This window comes from Triturus cristatus, chromosome 12 (genome assembly GCF_964204655.1).
Source record: "Triturus cristatus chromosome 12, aTriCri1.1, whole genome shotgun sequence".
Lineage (NCBI taxonomy): Eukaryota > Metazoa > Chordata > Amphibia > Caudata > Salamandridae > Triturus > Triturus cristatus.
This window is the reverse complement of record NC_140595.1, coordinates 860,963,287-860,980,686: the sequence shown is the minus strand read 5'-3', so window position 1 is coordinate 860,980,686 and position 17,400 is coordinate 860,963,287. Positions and strand designations below refer to the sequence as shown.

The 17,400-nt window shown below is 50.8% G+C and overlaps 1 protein-coding gene across 3 annotated transcripts in view; it reads left to right on the top strand.

Moving 5' to 3' along the window:
• The window catches only part of LOC146783124 (uncharacterized), a 181,884-nt gene that overhangs the window by 116,683 nt on the left and 47,801 nt on the right, over positions 1-17,400 (top strand). For 2 of the 3 annotated variants that reach the window (XM_085638826.1, XM_085638825.1), the window contains exon 5: positions 10,311-10,424. In XM_085638826.1, coding sequence (XP_085494952.1) covers positions 10,311-10,424 — 114 coding nt within the window. The remainder of the gene's footprint in view (positions 1-10,310; positions 10,425-17,400) is intronic. The other variant, XM_085638827.1, reaches the window with a different exon arrangement.

Sequence of the window (17,400 nt, the reverse complement as noted above, 5' to 3'; positions counted from 1 at the left end):
CAAAACAACTATTCGTTGCCTTTGCCCCACACCACAAAGGTAACGCCATCTCCAAAGCAGGGATAGCCAGATGGATAGTTAAGTGTATTCAAATCTGTTATCAAAAGGCAAAACGCACATTAACTATTCCACCACGAGCCCACTCAACACGCAAGTTGGGGGCTTCCATGGCCTTCCTAGGAAATATTCCCCTGCATGATATATGCAGAGCAGCCACATGGTCCACTACACACACATTTACAAAACACTATTGCGTAGATGTGCAGTCAAAACAGCAGGCAGCTGTAGGACAGGCTGTTCTCAAAACACTTTTTCAGACCGCTGCAGCTGGCACGGGTAGCCGCCGCCAATAGAGGGCACTGCTATGTATTCTATGCACAGATATGAATTCAGCAGCCCACATGCCTCGAACTGAATATGCTACTTACCAGTATGCATCTGTTCTTGGCATGTAGGGCTGCTGACATTCATATCGCCCTCCCTCCTCCCCGGCGCCTGTCGCAGCTGCAGCTCTCAGAATTATTGCAAGCATGGTCATCACTTTCTGTATCTACTCCATCACTGCCACAATGGCGAAAAACAATCTGAGGATGGAGAGGATGCCCATGCGCACTGTAGTCCATGGGAGGAGTCACCTATCCAAGGATACTTCGAAGACTCTTCCAGGACAACAACGTGCAAACATCCGGACCCAACACTAGGCGGCGATCTATGCACAGATATGAATGTCAGCAGCCCTACATGCCAAGAACAGATGCATACTGGTAAGTAGCATATTCATTATTCCTTCTAGAAGTCCCCGATGACAGCTGTTCACACAAGCCATCCGTCCCTCTTATTCCTTGTAGAAGTCCCCGATGACATCTGTTCACACAAGCCATCCGTCCCTCTTATTCCTTGTAGAGGAACCCGATGACCGCTGTTCACACAAGCCACCCGTCCCTCTTATTCCTTGTACAAGTCCCCGATGACATCTGTTCACACAAGCCACCCGTCCCTCTTATTCCTTGTAGAGGTCCCCGATGACAGCTGTTCACACAAGCCATCCGTCCCTGTTATTCCTTGTAGAGGTCCCCGATGACATATGTTCACACAAGCTACCCGTCCCTCTTATTCCTTGTAGAAGTCCACGATGACATCTGTTCACACAAGCCACCCGTCCCTCTTATTCCTTGTAGAGGTCCCCGATGACAGCTGTTCACACAAGCCACCCGTCCCTCTTATTCCTTGTAGAGGTCCCAGATGACATCTGTTCACACAAGCTTTCCGTCCCTCTTATTCCTTGTAGAGGTCCCCGATGACATCTGTTCACACAAGCCATCCGTCCCTCTTATTCCTTGTAGAGGTCCCCGATGACATCTGTTCAAACGAGCCACCCGTCCATCTTATTCCTTGTAGAGGTCCCCGATGACAGCTGTTCACACAAGCCACCCGTCCCTCTTATTCCTTGTAGAAGTCCCCGATGACAGCTGTTCACACAAGCCATCCGTCCCTCTTATTCCTTGTACAAGTCCCCGATGACAGCTGTTCACACAAGCCACCCGTCCCTCTTATTCCTTGTAGAAGTCCCCGATGACATCTGTTCACACAAGACATCCGTCCCTCTTATTCCTTGTAGGGGACCCCGATGACAGCTTTTCACACAAGCCACCCGTCCCTCTTATTCCTTGTAGAAGTCCCCGATGACATCTGTTCACACAAGCCATCCATCCCCGATGACAGCTGTTCACACAAGCCATCCGTCCCTCTTATTCCTTGTAGAAGTCCCCGATGACATCTGTTCACAGAAGCCATCCGTCCCTCTTATTCCTTGTTGAGGTCCCCGATGACATCTGTTCACACAAGCCACTCATCCCTCTTATTCCTTGTAGAGGTCCCCGATGACATCTGTTCACACAAGCCATCCGTCCCTCTTAATCCTTGTAGAGGTCCCCGATGACATCTGTTCACACAAGCCATCCGTCCCTCTTATTACTTGTAGAAGTCCCCGATGACATCTGTTCACAGAAGCCATCCGTCCCTCTTATTCCTTGTTGAGGTCCCCGATGACATCTGTTCACACAAGCCACTCATCCCTCTTATTCCTTGTAGGGGACCCCGATGACAGCTTTTCACACAAGCCACCCGTCCCTCTTATTCCTTGTAGAAGTCCCCGATGACATCTGTTCACACAAGCCATCCATCCCCGATGACAGCTGTTCACACAAGCCATCCGTCCCTCTTATTCCTTCTAGAAGTCCCCGATGACAGCTGTTCACACAAGCCATCCGTCCCTCTTATTCCTTGTAGAAGTCCCCGATGACATCTGTTCACACAAGCCATCCGTCCCTCTTATTCCTTGTAGAGGAACCCGATGACCGCTGTTCACAAGAGCCACCCGTCCCTCTTATTCCTTGTAGAAGTCCCCGATGACATCTGTTCACACAAGCCAACTGTCCCTCTTATTCCTTGTAGAGGTCCCCGATGACAGCTGTTCACACAAGCGATCCGTCCCTGTTATTCCTTGTAGAGGTCCCCGATGACATATGTTCACACAAGCTACCCGTCCCTCTTATTCCTTGTAGAAGTCCACAATGACATCTGTTCACACAAGCCACCCGTCCCTCTTATTCCTTGTAGAGGTCCCCGATGACAGCTGTTCACACAAGCCACCCGTCCCTCTTATTCCTTGTAGAGGTCCCAGATGACATCTGTTCACACAAGCCATCCGTCCCTCTTATTCCTTGTAGAGGTCCCCGATGACATCTGTTCAAACGAGCCACCCGTCCATCTTATTCCTTGTAGAGGTCCCCGATGACAGCTGTTCACACAAGCCACCCGTCCCTCTTATTCCTTGTAGAAGTCCCCGATGACATCTGTTCACACAAGCCATCCATCCCTCAAATTCCTTGTAGAAGTCCCCGATGACATCTGTTCACACAAGCCATCCGTCCCACTTATTCCTTGTAGAGGTCCCCGATGACAGCTGTTCACACAAGCCACCCGTCCCTCTTATTCCTTGTAGAAGTCCCCGATGACATCTGTTCACACAAGTCATCCATCCGTCCCTCTTATTTCTTGTACAGGTCCCCGATGACATCTGTTCACACAGGCCATCCGTCCCTCTTATTCCTTGTAGAGGTCCCCGATGACATCTGTTCACACAAGCCACCCGTCCTTCTTTTTGGTTCTAGACGTCCCCGATGACAGCTGTTCACACAAGCCACCCGTCCCTCCTATTCCTTGTAGAAGTCCCCAATGACAGCTGTTCACACAAGCCATCCGTCCCTCTTATTCCTTGTTGAGGTCCCCGATGACATCTGTTCACACAAGCCACTCATCCCTCTTATTCCTTGTAGGGGACCCCGATGACAGCTTTTCACACAAGCCACCCGTCCCTCTTATTCCTTGTAGAAGTCCCCGATGACATCTGTTCACACAAGCCATCCATCCCCGATGACAGCTGTTCACACAAGCCATCCGTCCCTCTTATTCCTTCTAGAAGTCCCCGATGACAGCTGTTCACACAAGCCATCCGTCCCTCTTATTCCTTGTAGAAGTCCCCGATGACATCTGTTCACACAAGCCATCCGTCCCTCTTATTCCTTGTAGAGGAACCAGATGACCGCTGTTCACACAAGCCACCCGTCCCTCTTATTCCTTGTAGAAGTCCCCGATGACATCTGTTCACACAAGCCACCCGTCCCTCTTATTCCTTGTAGAGGTCCCCGATGACAGCTGTTCACACAAGCGATCCGTCCCTGTTATTCCTTGTAGAGGTCCCCGATGACATATGTTCACACAAGCTACCCGTCCCTCTTATTCCTTGTAGAAGTCCACAATGACATCTGTTCACACAAGCCACCCGTCCCTCTTATTCCTTGTAGAGGTCCCCGATGACAGCTGTTCACACAAGCCACCCGTCCCTCTTATTCCTTGTAGAGGTCCCAGATGGCATCTGTTCACACAAGCTTTCCGTCCCTCTTATTCCTTGTAGAGGTCCCCGATGACATCTGTTCACACAAGCCATCCGTCCCTCTTATTCCTTGTAGAGGTCCCCGATGACATCTGTTCAAACGAGCCACCCGTCCATCTTATTCCTTGTAGAGGTCCCCGATGACAGCTGTTCACACAAGCCACCCGTCCCTCTTATTCCTTGTAGAAGTCCCCGATGACATCTGTTCACACAAGCCATCCATCCCTCAAATTCCTTGTAGAAGTCCCCGATGACATCTGTTCACACAAGCCATCCGTCCCACTTATTCCTTGTAGAGGTCCCCGATGACAGCTGTTCACACAAGCCACCCGTCCCTCTTATTCCTTGTAGAAGTCCCCGATGACATCTGTTCACACAAGCCATCCATCCGTCCCTCTTATTTCTTGTACAGGTCCCCGATGACATCTGTTCACACAGGCCATCCGTCCCTCTTATTCCTTGTAGAGGTCCCCGATGACATCTGTTCACACAAGCCACCCGTCCTTCTTATTGGTTGTAGACGTCCCCGATGACAGCTGTTCACACAAGCCACCCGTCCCTCCTATTCCTTGTAGAAGTCCCCAATGACATCTGTTCACACAAGCCACCCATCCCTCTTATTCCTTGTAGAGGTCCCCGATGACATCTGTTCACACAAGCCATCCGTCCCTCTTATTCCTTGTAGAGGTCCCCGATGACATCTGTTCACACAAGCTATCCGTCCCTCTTATTCCTTGTAGGGGACCCCGATGACAGCTGTTCACACAAGCCACCCGTCCCTCTTATTCCTTGTAGGGGACCCCGATGACAGCTGTTCACACAAGCCACCCGTCCCTCTTATTCCTTGTAGAAGTCCCCGATGACAGCTGTTCACACAAGCCATCCGTCCCTCTTATTCCTTGTACAAGTCCCCGATGACAGCTGTTCACACTAGCCACCCGTCCCTCTTATTCCTTGTAGAAGTCCCCGATGACATCTGTTCACACAAGACATCCGTCCCTCTTATTCCTTGTAGGGGACCCCGATGACAGCTTTTCACACAAGCCACCCGTCCCTCTTATTCCTTGTAGAAGTCCCCGATGACATCTGTTCACACAAGCCATCCATCCCCGATGACAGCTGTTCACACAAGCCATCCGTCCCTCTTATTCCTTGTAGAAGTCCCCGATGACATCTGTTCACAGAAGCCATCCGTCCCTCTTATTCCTTGTTGAGGTCCCCGATGACATCTGTTCACACAAGCCATCCGTCCCTCTTATTCCTTGTAGAAGTCCCCGATGACATCTGTTCACACAAGCCATCCGTCCCTCTTATTCCTTGTTGAGGTCCCCGATGACATCTGTTCACACAAGCCACTCATCCCTCTTATTCCTTGTAGGGGACCCCGATGACAGCTTTTCACACAAGCCACCCGTCCCTCTTATTCCTTGTAGAAGTCCCCGATGACATCTGTTCACACAAGCCATCCATCCCCGATGACAGCTGTTCACACAAGCCATCCGTCCCTCTTATTCCTTGTAGAGGTCCCCGATGACAGCTGTTCACACAAGCGATCCGTCCCTGTTATTCCTTGTAGAGGTCCCCGATGACATATGTTCACACAAGCTACCCGTCCCTCTTATTCCTTGTAGAAGTCCACAATGACATCTGTTCACACAAGCCACCCGTCCCTCTTATTCCTTGTAGAGGTCCCCGATGACAGCTGTTCACACAAGCCACCCGTCCCTCTTATTCCTTGTAGAGGTCCCAGATGACATCTGTTCACACAAGCTTTCCGTCCCTCTTATTCCTTGTAGAGGTCCCCGATGACATCTGTTCACACAAGCCATCCATCCCTCAAATTCCTTGTAGAAGTCCCCGATGACATCTGTTCACACAAGCCATCCGTCCCACTTATTCCTTGTAGAGGTCCCCGATGACAGCTGTTCACACAAGCCACCCGTCCCTCTTATTCCTTGTAGAAGTCCCCGATGACATCTGTTCACACAAGTCATCCATCCGTCCCTCTTATTTCTTGTACAGGTCCCCGATGACATCTGTTCACACAGGCCATCCGTCCCTCTTATTCCTTGTAGAGGTCCCCGATGACAGCTGTTCACACAAGCCACCCGTCCCTCTTATTCCTTGTAGAAGTCCCCGATGACATCTGTTCACACAAGCCATCCGTCCCTCTTATTTCTTGTAGAGGTCCCCGATGACATCTGTTCACACAAGCCATCCGTCCCTCTTATTCCTTGTAGAGGTCCCCGATGACATCTGTTCACACAAGCCACACGTCCTTCTTATTGGTTCTAGAGGTCCCCGATGACAGCTGTTCACACAAGCCACCCGTCCCTCTTATTCCTTGTAGAAGTCCCCGATGACAGCTGTTCACACAAGCCACCCGTCCCTCTTATTCCTTGTAGAAGTCCCCAATTACATCTTCTGTTCACACCAGCCATCCGTCCCTTTTATTCCTTGTAGAGGTCCCCGATGACAGCTGTTCACACAAGCCACCCGTCCCTCTTATTCCTTGTAGAAGTCCCCGATAACATGTGTTCACACAAGCCACCCGTCCCTCTTATTCCTTGTAGAAGTCCCCGATGACATCTGTTCACACAAGCCATCCATCCCTCTTATTCCTTGTAGAGGTCCCCGATGACAGCTGTTCACACAAGCCATCCGTCCCTCTTATTCCTTGTAGAAGTCCCCGATGACATCTGTTCACACAAGCCACCTGTCCCTCTTATTCCTTGTAGAGGTCCCCGATGACATCTGTTCACACAAGCCACCCGTCCCTCTTATTCCTTGTAGGAGTCCCCGATGACATCTGTTCACACAAGCCATCCATCCCCGATGACATATGTTCACACAAGCCACCCGTCCCTCTTATTCCTTGTAGAAGTCCCCGATGACATCTGTTCACACAAGCCATCCATCCCCGATGACATCTGTTCACACAAGCCACCCGTCCCTCTTATTCCTTGTAGAGGTCCCCGATGACATCTGTTCACACAAGCCACCCTTCCCTCTTATTCCTTGTAGAGGACCCCGATGACATCTGTTCACACAAGCCATCCGTCCCTCTTATTCCTTGTAGAGGTCCCCGATGACATCTGTTCACACAAGCCACCCGTCCCTCTTATTCCTTGTAGAGGTCCCCGATGACAGCTGTTCACACAAGCCACCCGTCCCTCTTATTCCTTGTAGAAGTCCCCGATGACAGCTGTTCACACAAGCCATCCATCCCCGATGACATCTGTTCACACAAGCCACCCGTCCCTCTTATTTTTTGTAGAGGTCCCCGATGACTGCTGTTCACACAAGCCACCCGTCCCTCTTATTCCTTGTAGAAGTCCCCGATGACATCTGTTCACACAAGCTATCCATCCCCGATGACATCTGTTCACACAAGCCACCCGTCCCTCTTATTCCTTGTAGAAGTCCCCGATGGCATCTGTTCACACAAGCGATCCATCCCCGATGACATCTGTTCACACAAGCCACCCGTCCCTCTTATTCCTTGTAGTAGTCCCCGATGACATCTGTTCACACAAGCCACCCGTCCCTCTTATTCCTTGTAGAGCACCCCAATGACATCTGTTCACACAAGCCATCTGTCCCTCTTATTCCTTGTAGAGGTCCCCGATGACAGCTGTTCACACAAGCTACCCGTCCCTCTTATTCCTTGTAGAGGACACCGATGACATGTGTTCACACAAGTCATCCGTCCCTCTTATTCCTTGTAGAGGACCCCGATGACAGCTGTTCACACAAGCCATCCGTCCCTCTTATTCCTTGTAGAGGTCCCCGATGACAGCTGTTCACACAAGCCATCCGTCCCTCTTATTCCTTGTAGAGGTCCCCGATGACAGCTGTTCACACAAGCCACCCGTCCCTCTTATTCCTTGTAGAGGTCCCCGATGACAGCTGTTCACACAAGCCATCCGTCCCTCTTATTCCTTGTAGAAGTCCCCGATGACAGCTGTTCACACAAGCCACCCGTCTCTCTTATTCCTTGTAGGTGTCCCCGATGACAGCTGTTCACACAAGCCATCCGTCCCTCTTATTCCTTGTAGAAGTCCCCGATGACAGCTGTTCACACAAGCCACCCGTCCCTCTTATTCCTTGTAGAAGTCCCCGATGACATCTGTTCACACAAGCCATCCATCCCTCATATTCCTTGTAGAAGTCCCCGATGACATCTGTTCACACAAGCCACCCGTCCCTCTTATTCCTTGTAGAGGTCCCCGATGACAGCTGTTCACACAAGCCACCCGTTTCTCTTACTCCTTGTAGGAGTCCCCGATGACAGCTGTTCACACAAGCCATCCGTCCCTCTTATTCCTTGTAGAAGTCCCCGATGACAGCTGTTCACACAAGCCACCCGTCCCTCTTATTCCTTGTAGAAGTCCCCGATGACATCTGTTCACACAAGCCATCCATCCCTCATATTCCTTATAGAAGTCCCCGATGACATCTGTTCACACAAGCCACCCGTCCCTCTTATTCCTTGTAGGGGTCCCCGATGACAGCTGTTCACACACCACACTCGTTCCTCTTATTCCTTGTAGAGGTCCCCGATGACAGCTGTTCACACAAGCCACCCGTCCCTCTTATTCCTTGTAGAGGTCCCCGATGACAGCTGTTCACACAAGCCATCCGTCCCTCTTATTCCTTGTAGAAGTCCCCGATGACAGCTGTTCACACAAGCCACCCGTCCCTCTTATTCCTTGTAGGAGTCCCCGATGACCGCTGTTCACACAAGCCATCCGTCCCTCTTTTTCCTTGTAGAAGTCCCCGATGACATCTGTTCACACAAGCCATCCGTCCCTCTTATTCCTTGTAGAAGTCCCCGATGACATCTGTTCACACAAGCCATCCGCCCCTCTTATTCCTTGTAGAGGTCCCAGATGATAGCTGTTCACACAAGCCACCCGTCCCTATTATTCCTTGTAAAAGTCCCCGATGACATCTGTTCACACAAGCCATCCGTCCCTCTTTTTCCTTGTAGAAGTCCCCGATGACATCTGTTCACACAAGCCATCCATCCCCGAGGACATCTGTTCACACAAGCCATCCATCCCTCTTATTCCTTGTAGAGGTCCCCGATGACAGCTGTTCACACAAGCCATCCGTCCCTCTTATTCCTTGTAGAAGTCCCCGATGACATCTGTTCACACAAGCCACCCGTCCCTCTTATTCCTTGTAGAGGTCCCCGATGACATCTGTTCACACAAGCCACCCGTCCCTCTTATTTTTTGTAGAGGTCCCCGATGACTGCTGTTCACACAAGCCACCCGTCCCTCTTATTCCTTGTAGAAGTCCCCGATGACATCTGTTCACACAAGCTATCCATCCCCGATGACATCTGTTCACACAAGCCACCCGTCCCTCTTATTCCTTGTAGAAGTCCCCGATGGCATCTGTTCACACAAGCGATCCATCCCCGATGACCGCTGTTCACACAAGCCATCCGTCCCTCTTATTCCTTGTAGAGGTCCCAGATGACAGCTGTTCACACAAGCCACCCGTCCCTCTTATTCCTTGTAAAAGTCCCCGATGACATCTGTTCACACAAGCCATCCGTCCCTCTTTTTCCTTGTAGAAGTCCCCGATGACATCTGTTCACACAAGCCATCCATCCCCGAGGACATCTGTTCACACAAGCCATCCATCCCTCTTATTCCTTGTAGAGGTCCCCGATGACAGCTGTTCACACAAGCCATCCGTCCCTCTTATTCCTTGTAGAAGTCCCCGATGACAGCTGTTCACACAAGCCACCCGTCCCTCTTATTCCTTGTAGAAGTCCCCGATGACATCTGTTCACACAAGCCATCCGTCCCTCTTTTTCTTTGTAGAAGTCCCCGATGACATCTGTTCACACAAGCCACCCGTCCCTCTTATTCCTTGTAGAGGTCCCCGATGACATCTGTTCACACAAGCCACATGTCCTTCTTATTGGTTCTAGAGGTCCCCGATGACAGCTGTTCACACAAGCCATCCATCCCCGATGACATCTGTTCACACAAGCCACCCGTCCCTCTTATTCCTTGTAGAAGTCCCCGATGACATCTGTTCACACAAGCCATCCATCCCCGATGACATCTGTTCACACAAGCCATCCGTCCCTCTTATTCCTTGTAGAGGTCCCCGATGACCTTGTAGAGGTCCCTGTCATCTTAGCGGGCGGGGGCACCGCTGGATCTTAGCACTAGCAGCTTCAGGTGCTGTGACTGAGCTACATTCTCTTGCCCCAGACTCGATCCTTCTGGTCCTTATCTCTAGTTTCTCTATTCCATTCCTTTCCCGTGTCCCAGACTGTAGCCAGCAGTGACCTGCCTCATGTTTACCTGAGTCTATTTACATTTTAAAGCAGGTTTTCCTGTTGTCCCTGCGGCCTTCGCCTTAGAACCTGAAGAAGATTCACAGTTGTATCCCGGCGACCAGCAGCACTTGGAGCAACAAGGCCACAGTCCTCATCCCCCAAGTGAGTGGATTGTGAGCAAGGACACAAGATATTCGATTTTTGACAAGTGGTCTGTGTGCTCTGGAGAAACACAAACTCAGGGGGAGATGTACTTAGGGGCGGACATGCATATGTTGAAGGAGGTGTGGCTGATGCAGACATGCATACATGATCAGGGGATGTGACGTGGTGTTGATAAGTGCAAGCCCTTTGTGGACAAGCATAGATGGGAGGAAATGTGTTCTGTTGCATATACATCTGTGAACAGGACAAGTGGTCTGGTGCAGAAATGTTCGCGTGAGCAGGAGATGTGTTATCATGTGAGCAAGCCGATGTGGTCTGGTATAAACCAACACACCTGTGCAGGATACTTGATCTGGGGAAGACAAGCACACATGAGCTGGGAAAGGTATCTGGTGTTGACACACAGATGTGAACAACAGATGTGGTTTGGATGAACGTATGTAGACAGGGGATGTAATCTACTGTAGACAAAAGTGGGCGGGAGATGTGAGGTGTAGACAAAAGTGGGCGGGAGATGTGCTCGGGTGTAGTCAAACACAGCCAGCAGGAGAGGTGGCCTGCAGAAGCCAGGCACACTTGAGGAGCAGGCGTGGGTTAGCGTTGGCACACATGAGTAGAAGATACGGTGTATTGTAAACAAGCACAGCTGGGTAGGAGAAATAGTTTGGTATAGATAAGTACAAATTAGTTGTTTTATTTCATCATTAGACTGCCATCCTGTTTTTATACCAAATAATAAAACCAAAGAGAATCTGGACAAAGCTATATTGGCAAGATCAATGTTTTGTCCTGAACAACAAGGTTTGTACCAACATAAGACGAAAACCGCATCATTGATTGCCAGATAGAGTCATGGATTGACTGATTAGCACATTGGTGCATTGCATTTTTGAATTCCAGATGGTTTTGTAGCCCTCCACACAAGACTTACCTATCAAAGGCTAGAATAGCAAGTTATGGCTCTGAAGGACTTAGGAAAGATGTGCATCTTCCTGACAGAATACATGACCTTTCTGGAACCAGATATCGCCTCCGCTCCATCCACAAAGTGCTTCATTTATTGTCCTTAAATGTGCTCTTCTCTCGACAAACGAAGACTGCAAGCGATAAGTAAAGTTGAGCGCAGTAGCACACTTGGTAGAGCATGCAGCCTGACCCCCTGCGCTCGAGTGTTCTCCACAGTGAAGAGGAGCTGGTGAAGGCAGCGTAGACGCTGAATCAGAGCGAGCGCCTCCTCCTGTACGAAGGCCGTGGGGCGGAGCCCTGGCTCGGTCAGGGGGAGCACCCTTTACCCCAGTCTTAATAATAATAATAATAATAATAATCCACATTTGTAAAGCGCGAACAATAACCTGTAAGGGTCTCTAGGCGCTGGGGGCCGTCGGGAAGATTAAGCAAGCTATTGCCCAGAGTCACATGGTGCTGGGCTAATCTGCCCCCGGCGCCGGGAATCGAACCGTGATCCCCAGATTCCGGAGTCATTCGCCCTGGCCGCGGCGCCACACCTCTTCCCCAGTCTTAAGGAACCATCTTATAAGCAAGTATCGCACAATCGCTGACGGAGCGGTCTTCGCTAAGTTCAGGGGTGGCGCGTCCACTGGCGAATGGCCAGGAAACAATGATAGAGATTTGTGGGTACGTTTGTTGACTGTTGGCCCAGCTGGACAGTGATCTGGGCGTGTTCCACCAAAAGGAAAACACTTAAAATACCCTAATGTGGGAAGCAAGAGGGTGCACAGGCATAAAATGAATCTGGGGGAAAAGAAGGAATAGGGACGGGCGGATTATGTTTTTTTCTCTAGAAAGCCTCTAATACAAAGAAGGGCTTTTCCTGTGACTTTAATGTTCAATGAAGAGCCTACGATCTATAGCCCTGAGGGCGAGGTCCAGTACGACCAACCCCACCATGAGTTCTGAGTCTTCTATCATCAACCACTCCAACCAGCTTGGATTGTCTCCCTCTACTCGGTAGAAACCACGCCTGGGAAGGGTTTAGCACTACAACGGTTTGTAAGTGGTGAGTTCATTCCCTGGGTACAGATTTCTCAGGAACTTTCCCTAAACCATCAGGAGAAGGATCAGTTGATGGCTGTTCACATAGTTAGGGTCTGGATTTGTTGTTTTTAACAAAGGGGTCGCCCCTCCAGCTTTCATTGCAGAAAAGATGGCAAAGGAGCTGTTTAGCATGGAGGCGATACCCTGAGCTGTTACCGTTGCAAGTCATGGAGGCGATACCCTGAGCTGTTACCGTTGCACGTCTTGGAGGCGATACCCTGAGCTGTTACCGTTGCAAGTCATGGAGGCGATACCCTGAGCTGTTACCGTTGCACGTCTTAAGAACCTCAATAGGGTATGGGTCATGGGGAGAACCTACTTTTGGACTAGAAACGAGTCGCTCCTCATGCACTTCCTCCGCTTTGGACAAAGTCGATAAAGATCTGTTTACAGTTGTGTTGGTAGGAGCATAGGAGGATGCGCACAGATAGGAGCTCTAGAGGGAAGAAAAACCAGGTCGCCCTCCACTCAACAATCAATCGAAAAACACAAAGACCTGGTCTATAAGGCACCTCTTTTTAGGCCAAACAATTTAGAACGGAGGTAGGGATTTATAAAATGTAAATGCCATATACGCCTCTCTTTTCCATAACGAGGTAGTAACCAACCTTTCTTTTGCCTTCAATTTGAAATAAAAACAGTTTTCACAAATGGCAGTCACCACGTTTTTTTTAATACATCACCATACAAAGGAATTTGTGAAAGGTGCAAGAAAAGAACTTAGAAAAAATGAACTTTGAAAAAAATTTAAAAAAGGCAAGATGACCCCTCGCATGCACACCACCAAACGAGCTCACTGGTTGGTACTCACCAGTTGTGCCCACTTTTATCATCATCGGTAGTCATCTTGTCTTGAAAAATAAATGTAGTGTCCAAATCAAAAAAAGTTAGGTGCTGTGAAGTAAAAAGATCACATACCACGATGCGACCCTGTGAAGTTAAAATTGAAAAAGTTGCACTTTACTCGAAACCAACTTTATTAGTCAGATGTGCACTCATTCAAATTAAAAGCGGTTGCTTGTCATGCGTTTCATACTGCGCCGACATGTTTCATTGCCTGTTGGACCTGTCAGCCCTAGGGTGGTCTCCCCGTCTATTTTTTGTATCGTGCCTCATTTTTTCCACCCTCATTTTTATGTTGGACTAGGTCTCCGGGCGCCTTTTCATTGCCAATCAGTGTTAAGGTGCAGGTGCTCCCTTCTCCCAAGATGGCTGCCACAGACCCCTGCTACTGCAGGGTGGTCGTTTTTCATAGTAGCACCCTAGCTGCCAGGAGCTGGCTGGGACCCACAACAATGTTGCAACACCAGCCCGCCTTTTTGTCCCATAGGTAGAGTGGGGAAGCTCCTGGAATGTGCTGGAACCTTCTAGAAGGGAGGTGGGGTTTTACTTTTGCCGCCTTGGCTAGAGGTCACCTGACCTAGGGCTACTTAAGAGTGGGAGGGAAACTTTTGTGGTGAGTTGGCCATTGGGGTGAAGCAGAGCTGGAAGAATCCACCAGGAGTGTAGGCGGTAGGGCCTAGCCAGGGACTTATGCCTCTGAGAGTGACAGGATTTAGGTACTGCCTCTTAAGTGAGTGAGGTGCCCTGTGAATCCCACTGATCTTGCCCAGTAGTAGGAGGACCCAGAGACTCTCTGCCAGCCTGACTAGGAAGGATCTAGTCGCCCTCTCCATTCCTACCCCCTGGAACAGAACACCTTAAGGGCGCCAGATACATCTGCGCCACAAGACTTCATCTGTCAACTGAGAACTGAAACCTAACTGTAAGAACTGAGACTGCATGACAAGAGCGAGCTGTAAGCCTTGAATGCCAGAGCTGAGACTGCGTGTCCAAGCTGACCTATCGAACTAAATGCTAAGCCGATTGCCAAGCCACCGGGGATCGACCAGGTGCTAGCGCTGTGACCCCCGCGCTCCCCGCCCTGGTCTGGGACCCCCGGCAGCGTGCTCCGCTGAGCACCATATCCCCATCCTTAATTTGAGCCCCCCCTGCGACGACGAAGCCAGCGCACTCACCGCCGCGGCCTGGAGGCCTGGAGAAGTGCCCTGCTGTGTCGCGAGGCCCAGGAGAAGCCCGGGGCCCCATCGCTGCCGTCGCAGCCGTGTGAGGAGGTGCGCAAGGTCGGGGCCGAATTCCCCCATCGTCGTGAGGACGGACGCCTGCTGACGCCGAGACGGAGGTAAGCCCGGAGGCCGAGATTCCCCCTGGTGCGCCCCCTGCTGGTCTGGGAACCACACCGCACTTGGCCCGGGTTGTCCCCTCCGTGGGAGTCCCCTCCCCTGCCTGCGCGACGGAGAGACCCCGCCAAGGGATCCGTTCCGTGTCCCCCCTTCAGCGAGACTGAGTGCGGTGCCTTGCGAACTGCACCGGAGCGTAGAGACTTGCTCCTCGAGTCCTGTTGCACTCCCCGCTGGAAGCCTCTACCAAAGTACTGACTAACATTACTCCCGAGAGGCGCTTTTACTTCACCGGCTCCGCTGCAACGGCCTCGGAGTCCGGTACGAGTAGTACGTTGTGTTATATGCTCTGCTCAAAAGTATATACCTGCAAATGATTACGAGTAGTGCGTTGTGTTATTTGCTCTGCTCAACAGTATTTACATGCAAAGGGTTACGAGTAGCGAGTTGTGTTATATGCTCTGTTCAACAGTATTCACACGCCAATGGTTACGAGTAGCGCGCTGTGCTATGTGCTCTGCTCAAACGTATTTACATGCCCATGATTACGAGTAGCGCGTTGTGTTAGCGGTTCAGCCTGAAAGTGTTACGTGTCATCCATTCCGAGTAACGCTTTGTTTTATATGCCTTGCTTCACAGACTCAAGTGCCATTGAATACGAGGAGCGCTCAGTGCTACAGGCTCCATGTTGATGTACCCAATGTCACCCATTACGAGTATTGTGCTGTGTTAGACGGCCTGTTCAGGGAAAGACCTCTCTTAGCACGCACAGCGCTATATTCACCCGCACTTAGCCATCTGCCGTGGGTACATGAATGAGGTTAGGCACTGCATATATATCGCCAAGATTGTCGTATTTACTGATCGATGGTATTATGATGCATGTATCGCCTTGTTATTTCATGAACTGCAACTGACCAGCTATACTTGGATAAACTTGAAGTATTTGCATAATTTAAACGGTGTGGCGTCCCTTATTGTGTGTGTACCTAGTCCATGAGAAGCGTGTGGTGTATGGTTGCTTAACACATAGCCCTCTGATTGCCCGACCGGCTCGCGCCACGTTACCTCCCATAGGGCCTGGTGACCCCAGGTTCCTACATTGTTGGCCAGTGGTGGGATCCTTAGGACCTGTGACCATACAGCACACTTCCGTGAGGCGAAGGGCGCCACAATTAAACGCCTATCCTACATTTTTGTTCCAGAGCTCACGAACCATTGTTTGCTGGATTATTGGTTCCACTGTCCAGGTAGAGAGTGCAAGAAGCCTGGTTAGCTATTAACTGTTGCCTACACCCTAGGAATTTTCTCCTTAGAGTCTAGGTCCCCACCTGCCAGAATGGAATTCCGGTTAGCTGACCTCGAGGGGTATACTGTGAAGCAACTAAGGGAGTTCGCGCAGGAGATGGGGGTGCCTGGGATGCGGAGGGCCAAAGGACCGGAACTCCGCACCGCCATTAGGGCATGGGTAGAAGCCCACCCAGAAGGGAGAGGGGACAAGGGACAGGAGGCGCCAGATGCACCTCAAGAGGAGAGCGCCCAGGAAGTCCTGGACATCTTGAATGTAGACATGTCTGAAAATGTGCCCCCAGGGAGACGTTCTGGGGCCAGTAGTAAGAGGGGATCTAGGAGGAGCGCGTCTCCGGAGGAGTATGAGGACAGAAGGGAAGAGAGGCAATTAAGATGGGAACTAGCCAAGTTGGAGCATGAAAGAGGAAGGGAAAAAGAAAGGGAAAGAGCCAGATTGGAACAAGAAAGGGAGAAAAGAAATGGGCAATGGAGGAGAAGAAGCTGGCGCACGAGCTTCAGTTAAAAGAACTGGAGTTACGCGGCCTCCAATTGAACGCGTCCAATAAGGACAATGGTGGCAGCATACCCAGGGAACCTCAAGAATCGAAGTTCTACCTACCCAAGGAAATAATAGCCAATTACACAGTGGGGGATGACATCATGAAGTGGTTGGAGGCATACGAGGTAGCCTTAACGGCCCATGGGGTACCCGAGAGCAACTGGGGAGGTGGTCTCTACCGGTATATACCTCCCAACGTTAGGGACACCCTGTTATATTTGGCCAAGGCGGATCAGGTCAGGTATGCCCCCATGAAAGAGGCCTTGTTAAAGCAGTTTGGCCTTAACCCCGAGAAGTATAGGCAGAAGTTTTGTGGCAGCCATAAGCTGTCCACCCAGACATGGGTAGATTTTTTTGATTACGCGAGGAAGGCACTAGATGGTTGGGTGCGTGGCAGCGAGGTGCAGGACTACCAAGGGTTGTACGATCTTTTTTTAAGGGAGCACCTCTTGGATAAGAGCTTTCCGGAGCTGCGCCAACATCTGGTGGACCGCAAGCTGATGGATCCTCGAGAGCTTGCGGAGGAGGCAGATATTTGGGTGAGCACCCGGGTGTCTCACAAGGGCCCCGGGGGAGATGGCTCGAAAGGTGGACAGGGTTTCCCCCAGAGGAAAGAGGGGGGGGATAGAAAGGTGGAGTTCTCGAAAGGTCCCCAAAATAAGTTTGGGAAGGGAGTAGGAACCCCACCCCCGTCCAATTCCACAAGACCCACTTACCCTGACAGGAGTCAGCAGCCAAGGATTGTGCGGTGCTACGAGTGTGGGGAGATTGGACACTACAGAGGAGATCCCAAGTGTCGCAAGCGACCCCCAGCCCCATTGGGCGGGAAAAGTCCCGGGGTAAGTAGTATAGCGCTTGGGGTGGAGCTGCCCTTAGATAGGGAAGGGGA